At 47.9% G+C, this 18,159-nt stretch overlaps 1 protein-coding gene across 4 annotated transcripts in view; it reads right to left on the reverse strand.

The window, feature by feature from the left end:
* Positions 1 to 4,113: 4,113 nt before the first annotated feature.
* LOC119978334 (T-complex protein 11-like protein 1) overlaps positions 4,114 to 18,159 on the reverse strand; it is a 69,883-nt gene continuing 55,837 nt past the window's right edge. For 2 of the 4 annotated variants that reach the window (XM_038819898.1, XM_038819896.1), the window contains exons 10-11: positions 17,614 to 17,875; positions 10,352 to 10,933 (exon numbers count right to left, since the gene is read on the reverse strand). In XM_038819898.1, the coding sequence (XP_038675826.1) occupies positions 17,646 to 17,875 (230 nt within the window). In that variant the 3' untranslated portion in view covers positions 10,352 to 10,933; positions 17,614 to 17,645. Of the gene's footprint in view, positions 6,594 to 10,351; positions 10,934 to 17,613; positions 17,876 to 18,159 lie in introns of those variants that run through there. The other 2 variants (XM_038819900.1, XM_038819899.1) reach the window with 2 other exon arrangements.

Raw genomic sequence — 18,159 nt, forward strand, 5'->3', positions numbered from 1 at the left:
TTGAAGGGGAACACAGTAGAGTAAGGTCACCTGGCTTGGGGGACCAATTGGGATGCAGAGCAGATAATCACCCCAGTGGATAGACATGTAGAGGATCAGGGCAGCCGTGTGGCTGCTGTATGGCCATGCAGTTTTCTTAGTAATAAATCCCTCTGTGCTTCTAATGCAGCCTGTGAAAGTGCATCATTAAACATTACCACTCCTTTGGCCTTGCACCTCCAACATTTAATCTCTCCTGTCTTCCATTCTTTTGCAGACCTTCCCTTTTGTGCTTCTTCCCCCCTCCTCTCCCAGTCTTTCACTTTCTTAACACCTACTACATCTATAATTTTTCACGGTTGTCCGTCAACCTGCAATATTAACTCGGTTTCTCTCTCCCCAGATGCTGCCAGATCTGCTGAGTATTTCCAGCACTTTCTGTTTATATTTCAGATTTCCGGCATTCGCAATAATGTAGCAGCTCCTTCACTGCCCCAACTGCAATGGGCTAACTCTGCGCAATGCAACAATTGACTCCGGGGCTTCCTGACTCTTTAAGCATGGGCAGCATATTCACCAACTAAAGCACTATCAATAATGGAGACTTAAAATACGGAATGACTGTCTGGTACACACCGCAGCCCAGTCTTTTGCTTGGCCATGAGGTCTTTATGTCTCGTACCCAAAGCAAGAGGACCAAATGGAGAAATAGAACATAGAACAGTACAGCACAGAACAGGCCCTTCGGCCCTCAATGTTGTGCCGAGCCATGATCACCCTACTCAAACCCACGTATCCACCCTATACCCGTAACCCAACAACCCACCCCCCCCTTAACCTTACTTTTATTAGGACACTACGGGCAATTTAGCATGGCCAATCCACCTAACCCGCACATCTTTGGACTGTGGGAGGAAACCGGAGCACCCGGAGGAAACCGACGCACACAGGGGGAGGACGTGCAGACTCCACACAGACAGTGACCCAGCCGGGAATCGAACCTGGGACCCTGGAGCTGTGAAGCATTTATGCTAACCACCATGCTACCGTGCTGCCTTATAAGTCTGTCCAAAGCATCCTATTAGCAGTCAGAAATTGTAGTGGGACAAGGTGAACAGGAAGAAGTAAAGGGCAAAGAAGAAATACACTGAGAACACTATGCTTCACTTCAGCTTCCTCAACAATGAGTAAAGCAGCGCATTGCATCGGGCGCAGAGGTAAAAAGGATCAGATAAGACTGAATTGGAAATTCAAGCTGTTGCCTCTAGAGCAGTCACTATGATGTCAAGTATACAGAGTCCCAGAGCTGCCTGTCACAGCAGTGTGTGTATGTTGGTTGGCTGGGTCTTGTCAAGTCCCCAGTGAGTAATGGTAGAGAAGCAAGGAAAGGAGGCCGTCAGAACCTCCTGACTTGTATTCTAATTCTGTCAGCTTATTTTAGATTTTTGATCTTGACAATAAAAAGCTCCAGCCAAAAGTGTTCCATCCTTCTGGCTGTTAATTGAGGTCAAAGGAACAAAGATGAGAAACCATTGAATTTGGCTAGAAATCCTTATTCATATGTCATGAAACTCATTTATCTATGTGTCCCTGAGTGTTAGATCAGTTGCCTGGAGAGACTGTAACAATTACGGTACAGGATGACGCTGTAATATCCCGCATGGGACTTACGGGGTGGGAATGATTATGGGGAGGAGGCAGGAGAATAGGATTGAGAAAAATATCAGCCATGATTGAATGGCAGAGCAGACTCAATGGGCCGAATGGCCTAATTCTGCTCCTATGTCTTATGATTATCATTCCCGTGGCTCTCGTGGAGTACGAGCTCCCCCGCTGTGGGGTGTGGGGACTCCATTTAGCATTGTATAAAAGGTCGGTCAGTAAGGCAGCAACCAGAGAGAGACCTGGTAGGGATCTACCACCAAGTGTATATACTGTATTTGCAAATAAATCAAAGTTCATTCTTCAACTCATTGTGGACTCCCCTTATGCTTATTACAGTTCCCATGCTTGTTATATTGGTTCCTGCCGAGTAACAAGGGTGGGATCCTCTCAAGTGTTTTTGATAGGTCCCCACATCAGTTCAAGGGTCAGAGAATAGCTCTTCTGGAGGCAGTCAGTTTAGGGAGAGTCGGGGGGGGGGGGGGGGAGAAGAAGCTTCATGAAGCAAAAGTGCTGCTGTTAGCTCTGAGGGTTTGGGATGCGCAAAAGATCCGAGGAGGCAGCTGATAGGTAGTGACTCCTTGCAGCAGCTGCTTGGAGCAGTGGTGTTCCGCTTGGCACAGCCATAGCTTTGAAAACATGCTTGTAAGTGATTTGTTGAGAAATCTGTGGAATTTGTTTTGGTCCATCTATCATTTATTCTGTAGTGTTGTGAGTCTGACCACAGTTTTTCTGCTCACCCATATGTACCTCATAGATACCCTGAATGTTCGAGTATAAGATAAATATTGTAACTTGTTTCATCTTTCTGAACTCGAATAGTAAAGTTAGTGTTTGTTTGTTCAAAACCTGTGCAATCTTGTGGTTTTATTCCAAAAGGTGTCTAGAATCTCAACTTTTATCTACTTTAAAAAAAACGTCATTGGCACCCAATGTCCTGAGGTCTGGCCAAGGATCATAACAGATAAAACTAACCAACTTCTCAATAATTGCTAAATATATTTCAGGAAATGCACGATTGAAACATGAACTCACTGGTGGGAGTTTTAACATGTGGAGCAAATGGGAGTAGGGGATTAAATCTGACAAAAACGGCAGTACCTTGGGAAGCTGATTCTAATTTGCCAGTTCACTCCAGCCCATGTGTGTGGGACCAACCCCAGGAAAGGCTGGTGTTCAATTGATCTCTGTTAATCCCTCGACTAGAACCCCCTGCAAGCTGCGTCTCTCTTCCCTTCTCCCGTAGAACTGCAGATCTGCTGCTACTGTTAGTCACCTTGATCCATGTGTGAGAGCCAATCAGTGGCACTCATGAACTAATTGATCAACGCTCCAAAGTAGATCTCAGAACTCCAAAGCGTACATGAGATATCCAACATGTGTCAAGTCACCTTGCTGCACGAGTACTATTGTCAAGTCCTTTTCACACAAGTAGGCAAGAAAGCAGCTGAAAGTGCTGTTTAAGTATTGCCATTGTTTTGCCTGCTATGTCCTTAGTTCCACAATGCTCTCACCGGTGAGTTTGATGTCTCATGGATTTGACAGACACTGGAACAGTATGGTCCCCAAGTCCACTTGGCAGCAACTCTTGTTCCAGAAGCTGCAAATATCTCCGCCACCTGACATGGGAGTTCCATACCACAAATTGAAAACTACTGCTTGTGCTGGAAATCTGAACAGAAAATGCTGGGGAGAGGGGAACAGAGTTAATGTATCGAGTCCGCATGACTCTTTAGAGCTAAAACAAATACCTGGCTCTCAGGCAGAGGATAAGGTTCCTTGACATGTCATGGGGCTGGTTTAGCTCACTGGGCTAAATCGCTGGCTTTTAAAGCAGACCAAGCAGGCCAGCAGTACGGTTCGATTCCCGTACCAGCCTCCCCGGACAGGCGCCGGAATGTGGCGACTAGGGGCTTTTGACAGTAACTTCATTGAAGCCTACTCGTGACAATAAGCGATTTTCATTTCATTTTCATGTCAGTGTCTCAGGACACTCGGGGTCCCATGTCACGTCACACCCCTGGACTCCCGAGACCAATCAAGGAGGAAGGGCAGGTGATGGTGCTGTTTTCTAATTAAAGGGACCATGCCATGTTTCAAAGCAGCTCACCAGGGTGGTTTTGAGCTTCAGGAACAGTGAGGAACCCCCATCCGTGTCTCTCACTCGTACGTGGGTTAACAGCTAGAGAGATGATGTGGGCTCTCCTTCTGGGCAGGAGGATGTGGACAGCTTAATCAACCAAGCAGTTGTAGATGGACAATGGCCAAGAAAGTGAGCAGCAGCATTATGCTCCTCCATGGAGACAGTGCATTGGGAGGATCCAGGGCATCAGGTGGGCTTGCCAGGTGAGTGGTGTAACAGTGTCATGCCCCATTCTGACTTGCCCAGTATTCTTCTGCACAGCACCCCTCATGCTATATATTCCAGCTCCACTATTCCTCTCTTTCCAAGCACCACATAGAAACATAAGATTGCATTTTAAATGATAATTATGATACTTTATATACAGTGGAAAATTGGCCATTTGGTCATACAACACATTTATACATGTAACGTTAAAAAAGCAAGTTAACATACCCAATAGATACCCAGAAAGACAGACTATACTAATGAACTGAATCATGCAGTACTTTTAACATTGTCAAGGTCACTGTAGCATTTTTACTATGTGCAATGGGCAGATGTCCAGATGTTTCTGTGTGCTGAAAGATTGAAGGTGCACTGATATGAGCCATTTTAATTAAAAACATTCCATGTTGCCAGTTCTAGTGAGATATCGTTGAACAGATCAGATTTTAATTTTTTTTTAACACAATTTAATGTTAATCCTTTAGTGTGATGTAGAGGGGGGGGGAGGGGGGTCATGTAGATTTAGGACTAATTTTCCACCTGCCAGGTTCCTTCTCTGGATTGTGCTGTCTGGGGGAGGGGAAACAGTGAGTGAAGGCTATGGGCATGCATTCGCTGGGCAATAGGGTCCTGGGGAGATGTTCGTGAGGGTGCTCGACTTTGGCCTGTGCCTTTGTGATATCTGGGAGAGAAGAGCACTGACAGAACCTTTGGCTTCTGTTGTGCTGTTAGGTGAGAGGCGTAAGGACTGTCAGTGGAGGGGGAGGGTTGAGTAGTTACAGGATTTTCTCCGTTATTAAAGAGGTGCAGCTGAATGACTGAGCTGAGCTCATGTTTCTCAAACCTGCAATCTATCCTGCGCTAATTTACACTCTAATATCATCGCCCCTCAGTTATAAATCACTCTACAGCCTCACCTCTGCAATCTTCTGTTAGTATAATCCCTCTGCTCTCAAGTTGGCCTCCAATGCTTTTCCCTGCCTCCTTTCCATCTTTGGGCCATTCATTCCACAATCTCCAAACTCCTCTGACTTGTTCCTGTAGACCCACCATCGAGAGACCCTTCAAACTGACCTCTTCAACCATGTCTTTGGTTATCACCCCAACTCTTGTTGCCTCTTGGTGTATTTCTGTTTCTGTGATGCACCTTATGGCAATGGTGCTAAATAATTAGTTGTTCATTGCAAATTGGTAGAGACCGTGGAATCACTTACACCCATATGCCACTTGGCTGAGGTTTAGCGCAAGCTGTATATATTGGCATGCGTTAAGTCTCTTTCACATGAGAAGTAAAGACACAAATGTGTCATTTCCAGCCTACTGTTTATTGAAACAGTACTTCTTAAATGGTGGGAAGCATAGGAACTATGGAGGAGTAAGTCTGAAACTCTATCCCCAAAATGCTATTGAGGTTGAGTCAATTCAAATTTTCCAAACTCAGATTAATAGACTGTTGTTAGGCCAAGCTTGCAGAAAGAGCTAGACCAGCCATGGCCAAATTGGCTGACAGAACAGGCTTGATGGGCTGAATGGCTATCCAGTTCTTATACCCAACTAATCTTAACATTGTACGTGCTTGTGTGGATTGAGCAATTCCAGTGTAGGTATAATTATCTTGGTACATAGCACCTCGGCTGCACACCTCTTTGTAATCAGTATAGATTTGCTTAGCTCTTCAGTTCATTAAAAACAAGCTTAATTTGGTTTAATTCAGTCAAACTGAATTCCTTTTTTCAAAAAGCAAGTGTCAACGATTGAGATATTTCTGCATAGCAACTGAGTAAGACAGCTGGAAAAGGTAGCCGTTGTACAAAGAATGCTCACAATCGCCCAGGGTCACTCAAAATGGAAAAATCCATAATTCTTTCCCCTCCCCAGGCAAGTCCAGTGTCACATATATTTCCGGGTCTGTGAGTGAAGTAGGTGCCTTGCTCCCTAGACTGCGGCGACATTGGTGGCTCACACTCCATTTACTGGCTGCCGAGAGGCGAGAGAGATCCGGATTCACTCAGTCAGCTCCTTCCGAATGGGAATATAAGTCGTCTTTTAATTCCTCTTGACCTCTGCGGCACAATGGCTTTGAATGCCCGTGGTATGGTTGGGGTGCTCATTTTAATAATTTGCTGTGGAAAGCATACAGCAGCTGAGGTGTGGTGTGCTGTGAAGGACCAGCTTTTTGGTCTTTGCACCCACCTGAATCAAGGCACCAGGAGCAGGAACTGAATGCAGGTCAGAGGAAGCAGCAGGAGTCTGTTTGAAATGTCCTGATGTCCCTCTTGGAGTCAAGATTGAAACAGGCAAAGAGCAGCAATTGGGTGGTTGCCTGTCTTTGACAGCGGGACAGTGACAAAGGATAAACTGGGACCAGGAGCAAGAAAATCAAAACAGTACCAAGTTTACAATCCTTTAACGAATACAGCCTATTATGTATACAAACCGTAACAAAATCAATCGCTAACATACTCTGTAGCTAATATCATTCATAATTAAAATCCTTATGATCAGGAACTTTGCCAGGGTAACAGTTTATAATCGGACAACAATATTTGCAGTAAGACTGTGCAATAAAAACAGAATCTTCTGAAAACAATATCTGCAGCATCTGAAAAGAGGAAAAACAAATTTTGGCATTCCAGGTTCATCGGGAATTACATCCGAGCTTTGAAACTTTCATAGAAATTACAGTGCAGAAGGAGGCCATTCGGCCCTTCGAGTCTGCACCGGCTCTTGGAAAGTGCACCCTACCCAAGGTCAACACCTCCACCCTATCCCCATAACCCAGTAACCCCACCCAACACTAAGGGAAATTTTGGACACTAAGGGCAATTTAGCCTGGCCAATCCACCTAACCTGCAGATCTTTGGACTGTGGGAGGAAACCGGAGCACCCGGAGGAAACCCACGCACACACGGGGAAGACGTGCAGACTCCGCACAGACAGTGACTCAAGCCGGGAATGGAACCTGGGACCCTGGAGCTGTGAAGCAATTATGCTAACCACTATGCTACAGAATCTGAACCTGATCAGGAATCACACCGGAAATCCGAACCAGATCAAGAATGGTTCCCAAAATCGGATGCTGATCCGGAACAGCATTAGAAATACGAAATGGATCAACAGCTGCTCTGAAAAACTGAACTTGATCAAGAATAGCACCCAAAATCTGAACTGCACAGAATCTTGAACCTGGAATCACAGCGGAATGTCGGTCCGGATCCGGAGTCGCAGTCGAATGATGCTCCTGATCCGCAGCCACATCCAAATGGGCGGCATGGTAGCACAATGGTTAGCACCGTTGCTTCACAGCACCAGGGTCCCAGGTTCGATTCCCAGCTTGGGTCTCTGTCTGTGTGGAGTCTGCATGTTCTCCCCGTATCTGCGTGGGTTTCCTCCGGGTGCTCCGGTTTCCCCCTACAAGTCCCGAAAGACGTGCTGTTAGGGGAGTTGGATATTCTGAATTCTCCCTCAGTGTACCTGAACAGGCGCCGGGATGTGGCGACTAGGGGCTTTACACAGTAGCATCATTGCAGTGTTAATGTAAGCCTACATGTGGCAATAAAGATTATTATTATTGAATGCCGATCTGGATCCAGAGCTGCACCCAGATGCCGGTCCAGGTCCAGAGCCAAATACCGAGTTGGATCTGGAGCCACTCCCGAATGCCAATCTAGATCCGCAGTCACATCCAAATGCCAGTCTGGATCCGGAGTAGCACCTGGATGCCGGTCCAAGTCCACAGCCAAATGCTGATCTGGAGCCACCCCCGAATGCCAGTCCAGATTCTCACCCGAATGTTGAAATCTGGATCCACACCCTGATCAGAAATCACTTCCTAAACCTGAACTGGATCTTCCCCCTTTCACAATCTGCTGGTCTAGGTCCAGAGCCAAGTACTGATGCTGGTCCGTATCCGTATTCGCACTCGAATGTCGGTCCGTATCCGTAGTCGCACCCGAATGTCGGTCCGTATTCGGAGTCGCACCCGAATGTCGGTCCGTATCCGGAGTCGCACCCGAATGACGGTCCATATCCGGAGTCGCACCCGAATGACGGTCCATATCCGGAGTCGCACCCGAATGTCGGTCCGTATCCGGATTCGCACCCGAATGTCGGTCCGTATCCGGATTCGCACCCGAATGTCGGTCCGTATCCGGAGTCGCACCCGAATGACGGTCCATATCCGGAGTCGCACCCGAATGTCGGTCCGTATCCGGATTCGCACCCGAATGACGGTCCATATCCGGAGTCGCACCCGAATGTCGGTCCGTATCCGGATTCGCACCCGAATGACGGTCCATATCCGGAGTCACACCCGAATGTCGGTCCGTATCCGGAGTCGCACCCGAATGTCGGTCTGGATCCGGAGTCGCACCCGAATGTCGGTCCGTATCCGGAGTCGCACCCGAATGTCGGTCCGTATCCGGAGTCGCACCCGGATGTCGGTCCGTATTCGGATTCGCACCCGAATGTCGGTCCGTATTCGGATTCGCACCCGAATGTCGGTCCGTATTCGGATTCGCACCCGAATGTCGGTCCGTATCCGGAGTCGCACTCGAATGTCGGTCCGTATCCGGAGTCGCACCCGAATGTCAGTCCGTATCCGGAGTTGCACCCGAATGTCGGTCCGGATCCAGAGTCGCACCCGAATGTCAGTCCGGATCCGGAGTCGCACCCGAATGTCGGTCCGGATCCAGAGTCGCATCCGGATGCTGGATCCAGAGTCACAGTCGAATGCCAGTCCAAATCTGTAGCCAAATACTGATGCGGATCCGGAGCCACACCCGAATGCCAGTCTAGATCTAGTGTCGTTCTCGAATGCCATTCTGAATCCAGAAACGCAATCGAATGCTGATCCGGATCCAGAGCCGTGGCCGACTGCTAGTCCGGATCCAAAGTCACTCCTGAATGCCAGTCCGGATCCAGAGCCGTGGCCAACTGCCGGTCTGAATCCAGAGTTGCTCCCGAATGCCGGTCAGAATCCAGAGTGGTACTCGAATGCCAGTCCATATCCACTCCCGAATGCTGGTCCATGTCCGGAGTCACACCTGAATACTGGTCCAGATCCAGTGTCACACCCGTATGCCGAATCCGAATCTGGAGTCACACAAAAATTCCAGTCCGGATCCACACCCAAATGCCGGTTCTGATACGGAGAAGCACCCAAATGTTGGTTCGGATCTGGAGTCTCACCCGGATGTTGGCCCGGATCAGGAGCTGCACTCATGCTAGTCCGGGTCCAGAACCAAATACCGATGCTGAACCGGAGTCACACCTGAATGCCAGTCCATATCCGGAGTCGCACCCGAATGCCGGTCCTGATCCGAAGTTGCACCCGGATGCCAGTCCGGATCTGGGGCGAAATTCTCCGACCTCCAACAGGGTTGGAGAATCGCCTGGGGCCGCCGAAAATCCCGCCCCCGCCGTGGCAGAGATTCTCCGCCACCCAGGAATTGGCGGGGGCGGGAATCACGCCCCGCCGATCGGCGTGAGGTCTGCGCTGATTGGCCAGGTCCCTGCGGCGATTCTCCGGCCCGCGATGGGCCGAAGTCCCGCCGCTGGGAGGCCTCTCCCACCGCCGAGGTTTGAACCACCTCTGGTGGTGGCGGGATCGGATGCGCGAGCAGGCCCCCGGGGTCCTGGGGGGGGGGGGCAATCGGACCCCAGGGGGTGCCCCCACGGTGGCCAGGCCCGCGATCGGGGCCCCCCGTTTGGAGGGCGGACCAGTGCCGTGGGGGCACTCTTCCTCCTCCGCCGCCGCCATGGTGGAAGCGGAAGAGAATCCCCCAGCGGGCATGCTCCGGTGGTGACACCACTGACGTCACCACCGGCGCATGCGCGAACCGGCGAAGGTATTTCGGCCAGCCCCGGCGCCGGGACTGAAAGGCCGCTGGTGCGGTTTTGGCGCCAGTCGGCGTGATGCCAACCGCTCCAGAGCGGGCCTAGCCCCCAAAGGTGCGGAGAATTCTGCACCTTTGGGGAGGCCCGACGCCAGAGTGGTTGGCGCCACTCTGCTACGCCGGGACCCCCATCCCGCCGGGTAGGGGAGAATGCCGCCCCTGGAATCTCAACCGGATGTTGGTCCGGATCATGAGCCACACTCAAATGCTGATCCGGGTCCAGAGCCAAATACCGATGCTGGCTCACACCCCAATTCCGGTCTGGATCCGGAGTCGCATCTGGATGCCGGTCCAAGTCCAGAGTCAAATACCGATGCGGATCCAGAGCCACATTTGAATGCTGGTCCGGATCCTCACCCGAATGCGATTCATATCCGGATCCACATCCTGATCAGAAATCACATCCTAAACCTGAACTGGATCTTCCCCCTTTCAGGATCTGCAGTCTGTTTTCAGAAATTCCTTTTTTGATTTCAGATATCCAGCATTCACAGTTTTTAATCCATGCAGTAAAAGTTACCCAGGCTGCTGTAACAGCATCATTACCACCGACAACCTTCAAGAGATCTAAGAACAATGAAATAAACATGAGGCAATAAGCAAAGCCAACATTAATAGTTCAAAACAAAATCAATGAATAGATTTGTCTTATGAATCTGATTACGCAGCAGTCCTTGATACTCAGTGGTGCCCAGATTCTCTCTCTTACCCCATATGGAGAATATATTTATCACCTCACACAAGCTTATTAAAAATATAATAGTGCAATTAAAATATTTACAAGCTGCTGTTTCATTGCCTGCTCCAATCAGAGCCAGCAAGTGTAGGTCAGATACATCTTCCTTGCGGTGAAGCAGGATGGGAGCTAAGCCGGAGTCACTCTTGGCAGAAGGCAGTGTGTTGTGAGGCAGCGTTGCTTTCTAACAGCTCCTCTTGATGATTTATCGGCGTTCAGGCATGGGTAGACATGCTGTGATAAGAGAAGGTCACAGTTCCAACGCGTTAAAAGATGAATTGCTTGGTTTTTGCTGGTACAAGCACTGGACTGAAAGCAGAATCACAAATAATTTTTCAAAATCTACAGCCTCAAGATTATGCCATGTGACAGTGTGTAGCTAGTTTTAAGTGTTCGCGTACAATTACTGTGACTTGAACAGGTTAATGCTGATGTGAAATTACTATTTTGCACCAGCATTAACCGTTCTAAGGTGAACCTTTGAGATGAATGTCTCCATTAATTTACACAGAATAATTCTGTGCGCCATTATCCAGATAAAGTTGCACATAAGAAACTATTCAAAAAAATGAAACGGAAGGCAAATTATTGACCTGGTCAAGTGATTAGTTGTGCAGTAAAAGATGGGGAATAAAGATGATGCGAGTGGACTTGAATTGGAAGAAAATCCTCGCAGCGTCAGTAATAGGCACCTCAACTATTTTCTATTGTTAATACCTTAAATAACATAATAGAGTCACATGTCCAAATTTGCCATTGATACAAGGATTGGCTGATAAGTCAGCAAAACAAATTCCAATTCCCCTTCCGCACCTGATGATGCACAAAAGTAGAATTTCATCTGTTTCCATTGCTAGTTATTCCTGGAACAGGTCACTAGTCTGTCGCCAGGGGCTTACAGCTTGAGGGACGGCATTCCACGTCCAACATGGCTGACCAGTAGTCTTTCGCACACTTACTGCCAGCCATTGCCACATTTGGAAGAATTTTGCAGGTTGGCATACTCAACCTGTTTGGCCGCGTTATGGCGACACCTTCCTTGGCTATCAAATCCTGGGGTGGGATTGGAACCTGGGACTTCTGGCTGACAGGCAGGGATGCTACCGACTGCGCCACAAGACCTCCAGCAATGCAAACAGGAGCATAAAATTACGAAGAGACAGACATTAATAGACAAATTAAGTACACAAAACAGTGGCCGATGGACTTGAATGCAGGAGAGTGTGAGGTCATTCATTTTGAACCAAAAATAGATAGATCTGAATACTGTTTTTACATTTTAGAGTATCCAATTAATTTTTTCAATTCAGGGGCAATTTAGCGTGGCCAATATGCCTAACCTGCACATTTTTGGGTTGTGGGGCCGAAACCCACGCAACACGGGGAGAATATGCAAACTCCACACGGACGGTGACCCAGAGCCAGGATCGAACCTGGGACCTCGGTGCCGTGAGGCAGCAGGGCTAACCCGTTGCGCCACCGTGCTGCACTAGATCTGAGTATTTTTTAAAAATAATTATAATTTAGGAGCAGGACAGTCAAAGGAGATTCAGGGGTCCATGTGCACTGAACACTAAAATATAGTGGTCAGCTACAAACAACATCTAAAAGGCTAATGGAGATATTCGTCTTTATATCGAGAAGGCTAAAATATAAAGGGAAGGAAGTTTTTCGACAGTGTACAAATCTCTGGTTGCACTATATCTGCAGTACTGGGGCACTGCACTGTAGAAAGGACAGACTGGCCTTGGAGGAAACGCAGTGCAAATTTATCAGAAGGTATCTCGGGCTCCATTAATTAAATTACGAGGACAGATTACATAAACTAGGCTTGTATTCTCTGGAATGTAGAAGATTTAAGAGGTGATCTGATTTAGGCTTTTAGCATTTATTTTAAAAATTGATAGGTTACCAAAGCTAAACTCTTTCCACGGGTAGGAGAGACTATGGCATGAATATAACCCTAAAATCATTGCCAAGGCCATTCCGCAGAGAAGTTAGGAAATGAACAAAGGGTGGTAGAATTGCAGACCGACAAAAAGCAGTAGATGTTAGCTCAATAACTAATTTAAAGTCTGGAATGAACATATTTTTGCTAGCCAAAGGTATTAAGGGGACATACACAGCAGATATACAGGGTTCAGACACAAGATGAGGGACTGAATGATCTATTCCCCGTTATATGTCACCACTGTCAATTTTGTGGCATTTTGAATTGTGAACATCCATATTAAGCACTCGGAACCATGAAGGAGATAAAAAGACTTTTTAATCACCCGTATTTTCTTTGATATATTCAGAACAGTCTAGTGACGTGTTTATAGCTGTGTTGTTAACTAGCCAGTACACCAAATGTCTTTTTACAGTTGAACTGCAAAGTGACATACATTGACACCCCAGGGTGCTATGGCAAGATCCTAAATTGGGCCTCTGATTTTCCTACATCGTGTGTTCCCAATTGTACCGGTGAGGGTGGGAAGGGGATAGAATTGACGAGTTGCAGCTTTCTCACCAGTCAGCAACTGGATGATGCTTACGTCTGCCTCCTAGTGGCTTCTTGCTGCATGCCAGTGAGGAGGTTGAGCTTTAGTAAGAATAGAAGATGAGAATTTCAGTTCAGAGCTTTTCGTTGAAGCTTTAAAGGGGTTGTTACAATTTGGGGGAAGAAACGATCTGCCTGGTTCTGTAATGCTGTCGTTTTGCCATCAGACTAAGATGTTGTCACAACAGAAATAACATTGCATTGTTTGATCAATAAAATGTGCTCAATATTGCAACCTCATGTTACATGAAATGCTTCTATCCTGATTGTAGAACTGAAGTGTTATTTGTCAGAGTGTATTTATAAATTTCAACACTTTAATAATAACTTTTTATATCCTTTTCTATCCTGTCACAATGCAAAATATGTCAAAATCCTTAACTTCTATTTTTGATTTGGAAGTCGTGTCTTGAATTACAACTGACTGCTGTATCCTTCACGTTAGTGTGAAAGATTCAGTTCAAAAATGTTCATATTGTTGGACTTGATGCCACCTACTGGTGCGGCCTCAGTTTAAAGAAAGCTTCAATCTATGGGCAGAGGGATCGTCCATAATTGGGACAGCGAGTTAACTTCAGACTTTTCGTAACATGTTAAATACATTTCACTGGACCATCGAGTGATACAACTTTCCCCACTGAATCACGGCACCGCTCATTTATAATTATTCTTCATCCCTCTTCCCCTCTCCTCCCCCCCCCCCCCCCCCCCCCCCCCCCCCCCACCCACTGATGTGTATGGATGGGGAGTGGGTTTATGGCTATTGGACATGACTGGTTTTCGGGCGATTGTACAAAACCACTCCGGTTTGAGTCTCCGAATCTGCTCACCCCCAGGGATGTACGATCTGTAAATCTGTAACGTTGCTGTTACCAATGTTTTCCATTGCTGTTTGGCAACTCTGCTCATGCAGAATGACTTCTGGTCTTTTGCTGTATTAAAGCAATCACTGCACCCCCAGTAAGTAATCTTTTATGTAAATTAATTTTCAAAAGAAACAAGTGGCATTCATAAAGCATTAGTGTGCCCCCAAGTGCTTTCTGGACAATTAAGTACTTATTTTTTCCAAAGTAATGCAGCTGCTGTTGTAATGTGGAGCCAATTAATGCACAACCGGCTCTCGCAAACAGCAATGTGATAAAGACCAGATAAATTGTTTTAGTGTTGGTTGAATGATATAAGTATTGGCCAGGAAACTGGGGCACAAGGCACTGTTCCTCTTCAAAACACTGCCATGGGATAGAAATAGAAAATTCTGGGGGGGAAAAACGGCAGCTAAGGCAGCTTCTGCGAAGCGAGAGAAACAGGGTTCATGGGCGCGATCTAACGGTGGCGGCGCGCCCAAACGGATCTAACGGTGGCGGTGCGCCCAAACGGATCTAACGGTGGCCGCGCGCCCAAACGGATCTAATGGTGGCGGCGCGCCCAAACGGATCTAACGGTGGCCGCGCGCCCAAACGGATCTAATGGTGGCGGCGCGCCCAAACGGATCTAACGGTGCCCGCGCGCCCAAACGGATCTAATGGTGGCGGCGCGCCCAAACGGATCTAACGGTGGCCGCATGCCCAAACGGATCTAACGGTGGCCGCACGCCCAAACGGATCTAACGGTGGCCGCACGCCCAAACGGATCTAACGGTGGCCGCGCGCCCAAACGGATCTAACGGTGGCGGCGCGCCCAAACGGATCTAACGGTGGCGGCGCGCCCAAACGGATCTAACGGTGGCAGCGCGCCCAAGCGGATCTAACGGTGGCCGCGTGCCCAAACGGATCTAACGGTGGCGGCACTCCCAAACGGATCTAACGGTGGCAGCACGCCCAAACGGATCTAACGGTGGCGGCGTGCCCAAACGGATCTAACGGTGGCGGCGCGCCCAAACAAATCTAACAGTGGCGGCGCGCCCAAACGGATCTAACGGTGGCCTCGCGCCCAAACGGATCTAACGGTGGCCGTGCGCCCAAACGGATCTAACGGTGGCCTCGCGCCCAAACGGATCTAACGGTGGCAGCGTGCCCAAACGGATCTAACGGTGGCGGCACTCCCAAACGGATCTAACGGTGGCAGCACGCCCAAACGGATCTAACGGTGGCCGCGCGCCCAAACGGATCTAACGGTGGTGGCGTGCCCAAACGGATCTAACGGTGGCAGCACGCCCAAACGGATCTAACGGTGGCCGCGCGCCCAAACGGATCTAACGGTGGTGGCGTGCCCAAACGGATCTAACGGTGGCCGCACGCCCAAACGGATCTAACGGTGGCCGCGCGCCCAAACGGATCTAACGGTGGCCGCGCGCCCAAACGGATCTAACGGTGGCCACGCGCCCAAACGGATCTAACGGTGGCCGCGCGCCCAAACGGATCTAACGGTGGCCACGCGCCCAAACGGATCTAACGGTGGCCACGCGCCCAAACGGATCTAACGGTGGCCACGTGCCCAAACGGGAGCGCGATGAGGCCGATAGATGCTGGGAGAAGTCTTGGATTCCCAGGGTTTGCAGCATTGTGTTTTTCGATCAATGTCCTGGGGTCGCTAACATCCACCTGAGAGGGTCGCATGGGGCTTGGGATTAAAGATTTTTCTGACAGATAGCACGTCCGACAGTGCAGTATTCCCTCAGGACTGCACCGCAGTGTCAGTTCAGCTTGTGTGCTCATTTGTGCGCTGCCAGCTCTGTAATTTGGTGGGACCAACAGTAGAATATTGGACAAGTTCTGTTTACCACTAGATGGCATCCGATGAGTATAATCACACCAAACTTTAAAAGTCTCCTCCAATAAAAAAATATTGAAATAGATTATAATTTTAAACAAGCCTTGAGCGGGCTCCTACAGGATTTCTCCCAGTGTTATCCTATATAACATATCGAAGGCATCCAGGATCGCCCCTTTGGGTGACTTTCTAATGCCACTTGGGATTAAATTCTAAGAGTGAAAACTGAACATGTTCATCCATCCTGTTATTAAAGGGAAACAGAGGATCAAACAGTCAGTGCAATGCAGTGCTCTGGCTACGATAACTACTATCTTGGCATTAATTTCGTTCAGATGTGGAATGATGTCCAAAGGCTGTTCACTAGCATCACGGAGCATGGGGGATGGGGAAAAGAGAGAGGTGAATGAACCAGGCCTAGTATTCCACAACTAAATAATCTTAGTACAGTAATCAGGTTCAATGGGTCAGAACACACTATTTATCGAATGCCAGGTATTTGGGAGCACCTTGCAGAAAGGAACAGAGTTATTTATATAATGAAACACACAGCTGTCACTTCCTTTCTTATCTCAGTAAAAATAGCACTTACTGGATGTAGTTTATCTGTGAAGGTCAATAATAACATCTGTTAATGTAGTAGCTTCACTCATACTATGATTGGGGGAACCATTCCAATGAACCTTGAGTGCCTTTGCCAAGGTCCATCAGAATATGAGCAATAGGAACAGGAGCAGGCCACTCGGCCCTTTGAGCTTGCTTTATCATTCAATAAGATCAGGGCAGATCTTCTACTTTAACTCTTCCTTCCTGTTGTATCTCCTTCATTCCCTTCCTACTCGAAAATGTATTATTCTCTGTTGAATATAGTTAACAACTGAACTTCTAGAGCCCTCTGGAGTACGACATTCTGTGGGTGAGAAAGTCCAGATATCGCAAGGTGAAACCACGGCAAAGGTTCCCAAAGCTGATAAACTCAAATAGCCCACAGGTAGCATGGCACAATGGTTAGCACTACTGCCTCACAGCACCAGGGACCCAAGTTCAATTCCGGCCTTGGGTGACTGTCGCGTGGAGTTTGTACTTTCTCCCCATATCTGCGTGGGTTTCCTCTGGGTGCTTTGGTTTCCTCTCACAGTCCAAAGATGCCCAGGTTTGGTGGGGTTACGGGGATAGGGCGGGAGAGTGGGCCTAGGTTGAGTGTTCGTTCAGAGGGTTGGTGCAGACTTGATGGGCCAAATGGCCTCCTTGTCCATGAACAATGTATGTTACAGGGAAATCTGACATAAGGGACTGAAAACAAAAAAAAAAACAAGTTTTCTTTTCAATGATTTTTAATGATTTCTGGGACTGGTGGTTAGCACTGCTGCCTCATGGTACTGAGAACCCAGGTTCGATCGAGGCCCCAGGTCACTGTCCGTGTAGAGTTGCACATTTTCCCCTTGTTTGTGTGGATCTCACCCCCACAACCCAAAGATCTGCAGTGTGGGTGGATTGGCCACACCAAATTGGACCATAATTGGAAAAATTAAAGAAAAAATTAATGGTTGCCAATAGTTGTTAAAGTACCAGAATATTGAGTTTAATGTGATTTATGTTTCTTGGATAAAACCAGGAACAATTTTTAATTACCCTGAGCATTTTATGTAATTCTAGAATTGCACGTTGACTAGAAGGATAGGGTTAAAATGCGGCGTCACACTAATGCTTGTTCACTTCTAACATTTTTGGTCCTTACCCGATGATCTACCGTAGTTCCTGCTTTCAGACTCAGCGAGAGTCCATCCCGGCGTCACTGTCCATGAAGAGCAACTTCACCAGAATCCCTGAGTAATAGGGCCCAAACACCATCCTGTTGTGGTGCAGTACACGACTCAGAGTGCAGCCAATCTCCTTCAGCTCTGCCTGAATTGGTGCAAGCCCCCCTGGGAGATCATGGAGGCATTTCTGTGGACTCGGGAAGTTGAGAAAACCCTTCAGGTATGAGTGGATCCGCTCACCTACAGATAGAGATGTTGGACAATGAAAATAGTGAAATAACAATACAATGGAGTCAGCAGAATAGGGTTGAGAAAGGCGTAGTTAGGCAGACAGTGCAGAAGATGATAAAATGAACTATGAATATTTTCAAGTCTGAATTGTTTTCAGTTAATATGTGAATCTATATAAATTGTGATGTGGAGATGTCAGCGTTGGACTGGAGTGAGCACAGTAAGAAGTCTTACAACACCAGGTTAAAGTCCAACAGGTTTGTTACAAACACTAGCTTTCGGAGCACTGCTCC

Source organism: Scyliorhinus canicula, chromosome 15 (genome assembly GCF_902713615.1).
Source record: "Scyliorhinus canicula chromosome 15, sScyCan1.1, whole genome shotgun sequence".
Taxonomy (NCBI): domain Eukaryota; kingdom Metazoa; phylum Chordata; class Chondrichthyes; order Carcharhiniformes; family Scyliorhinidae; genus Scyliorhinus; species Scyliorhinus canicula.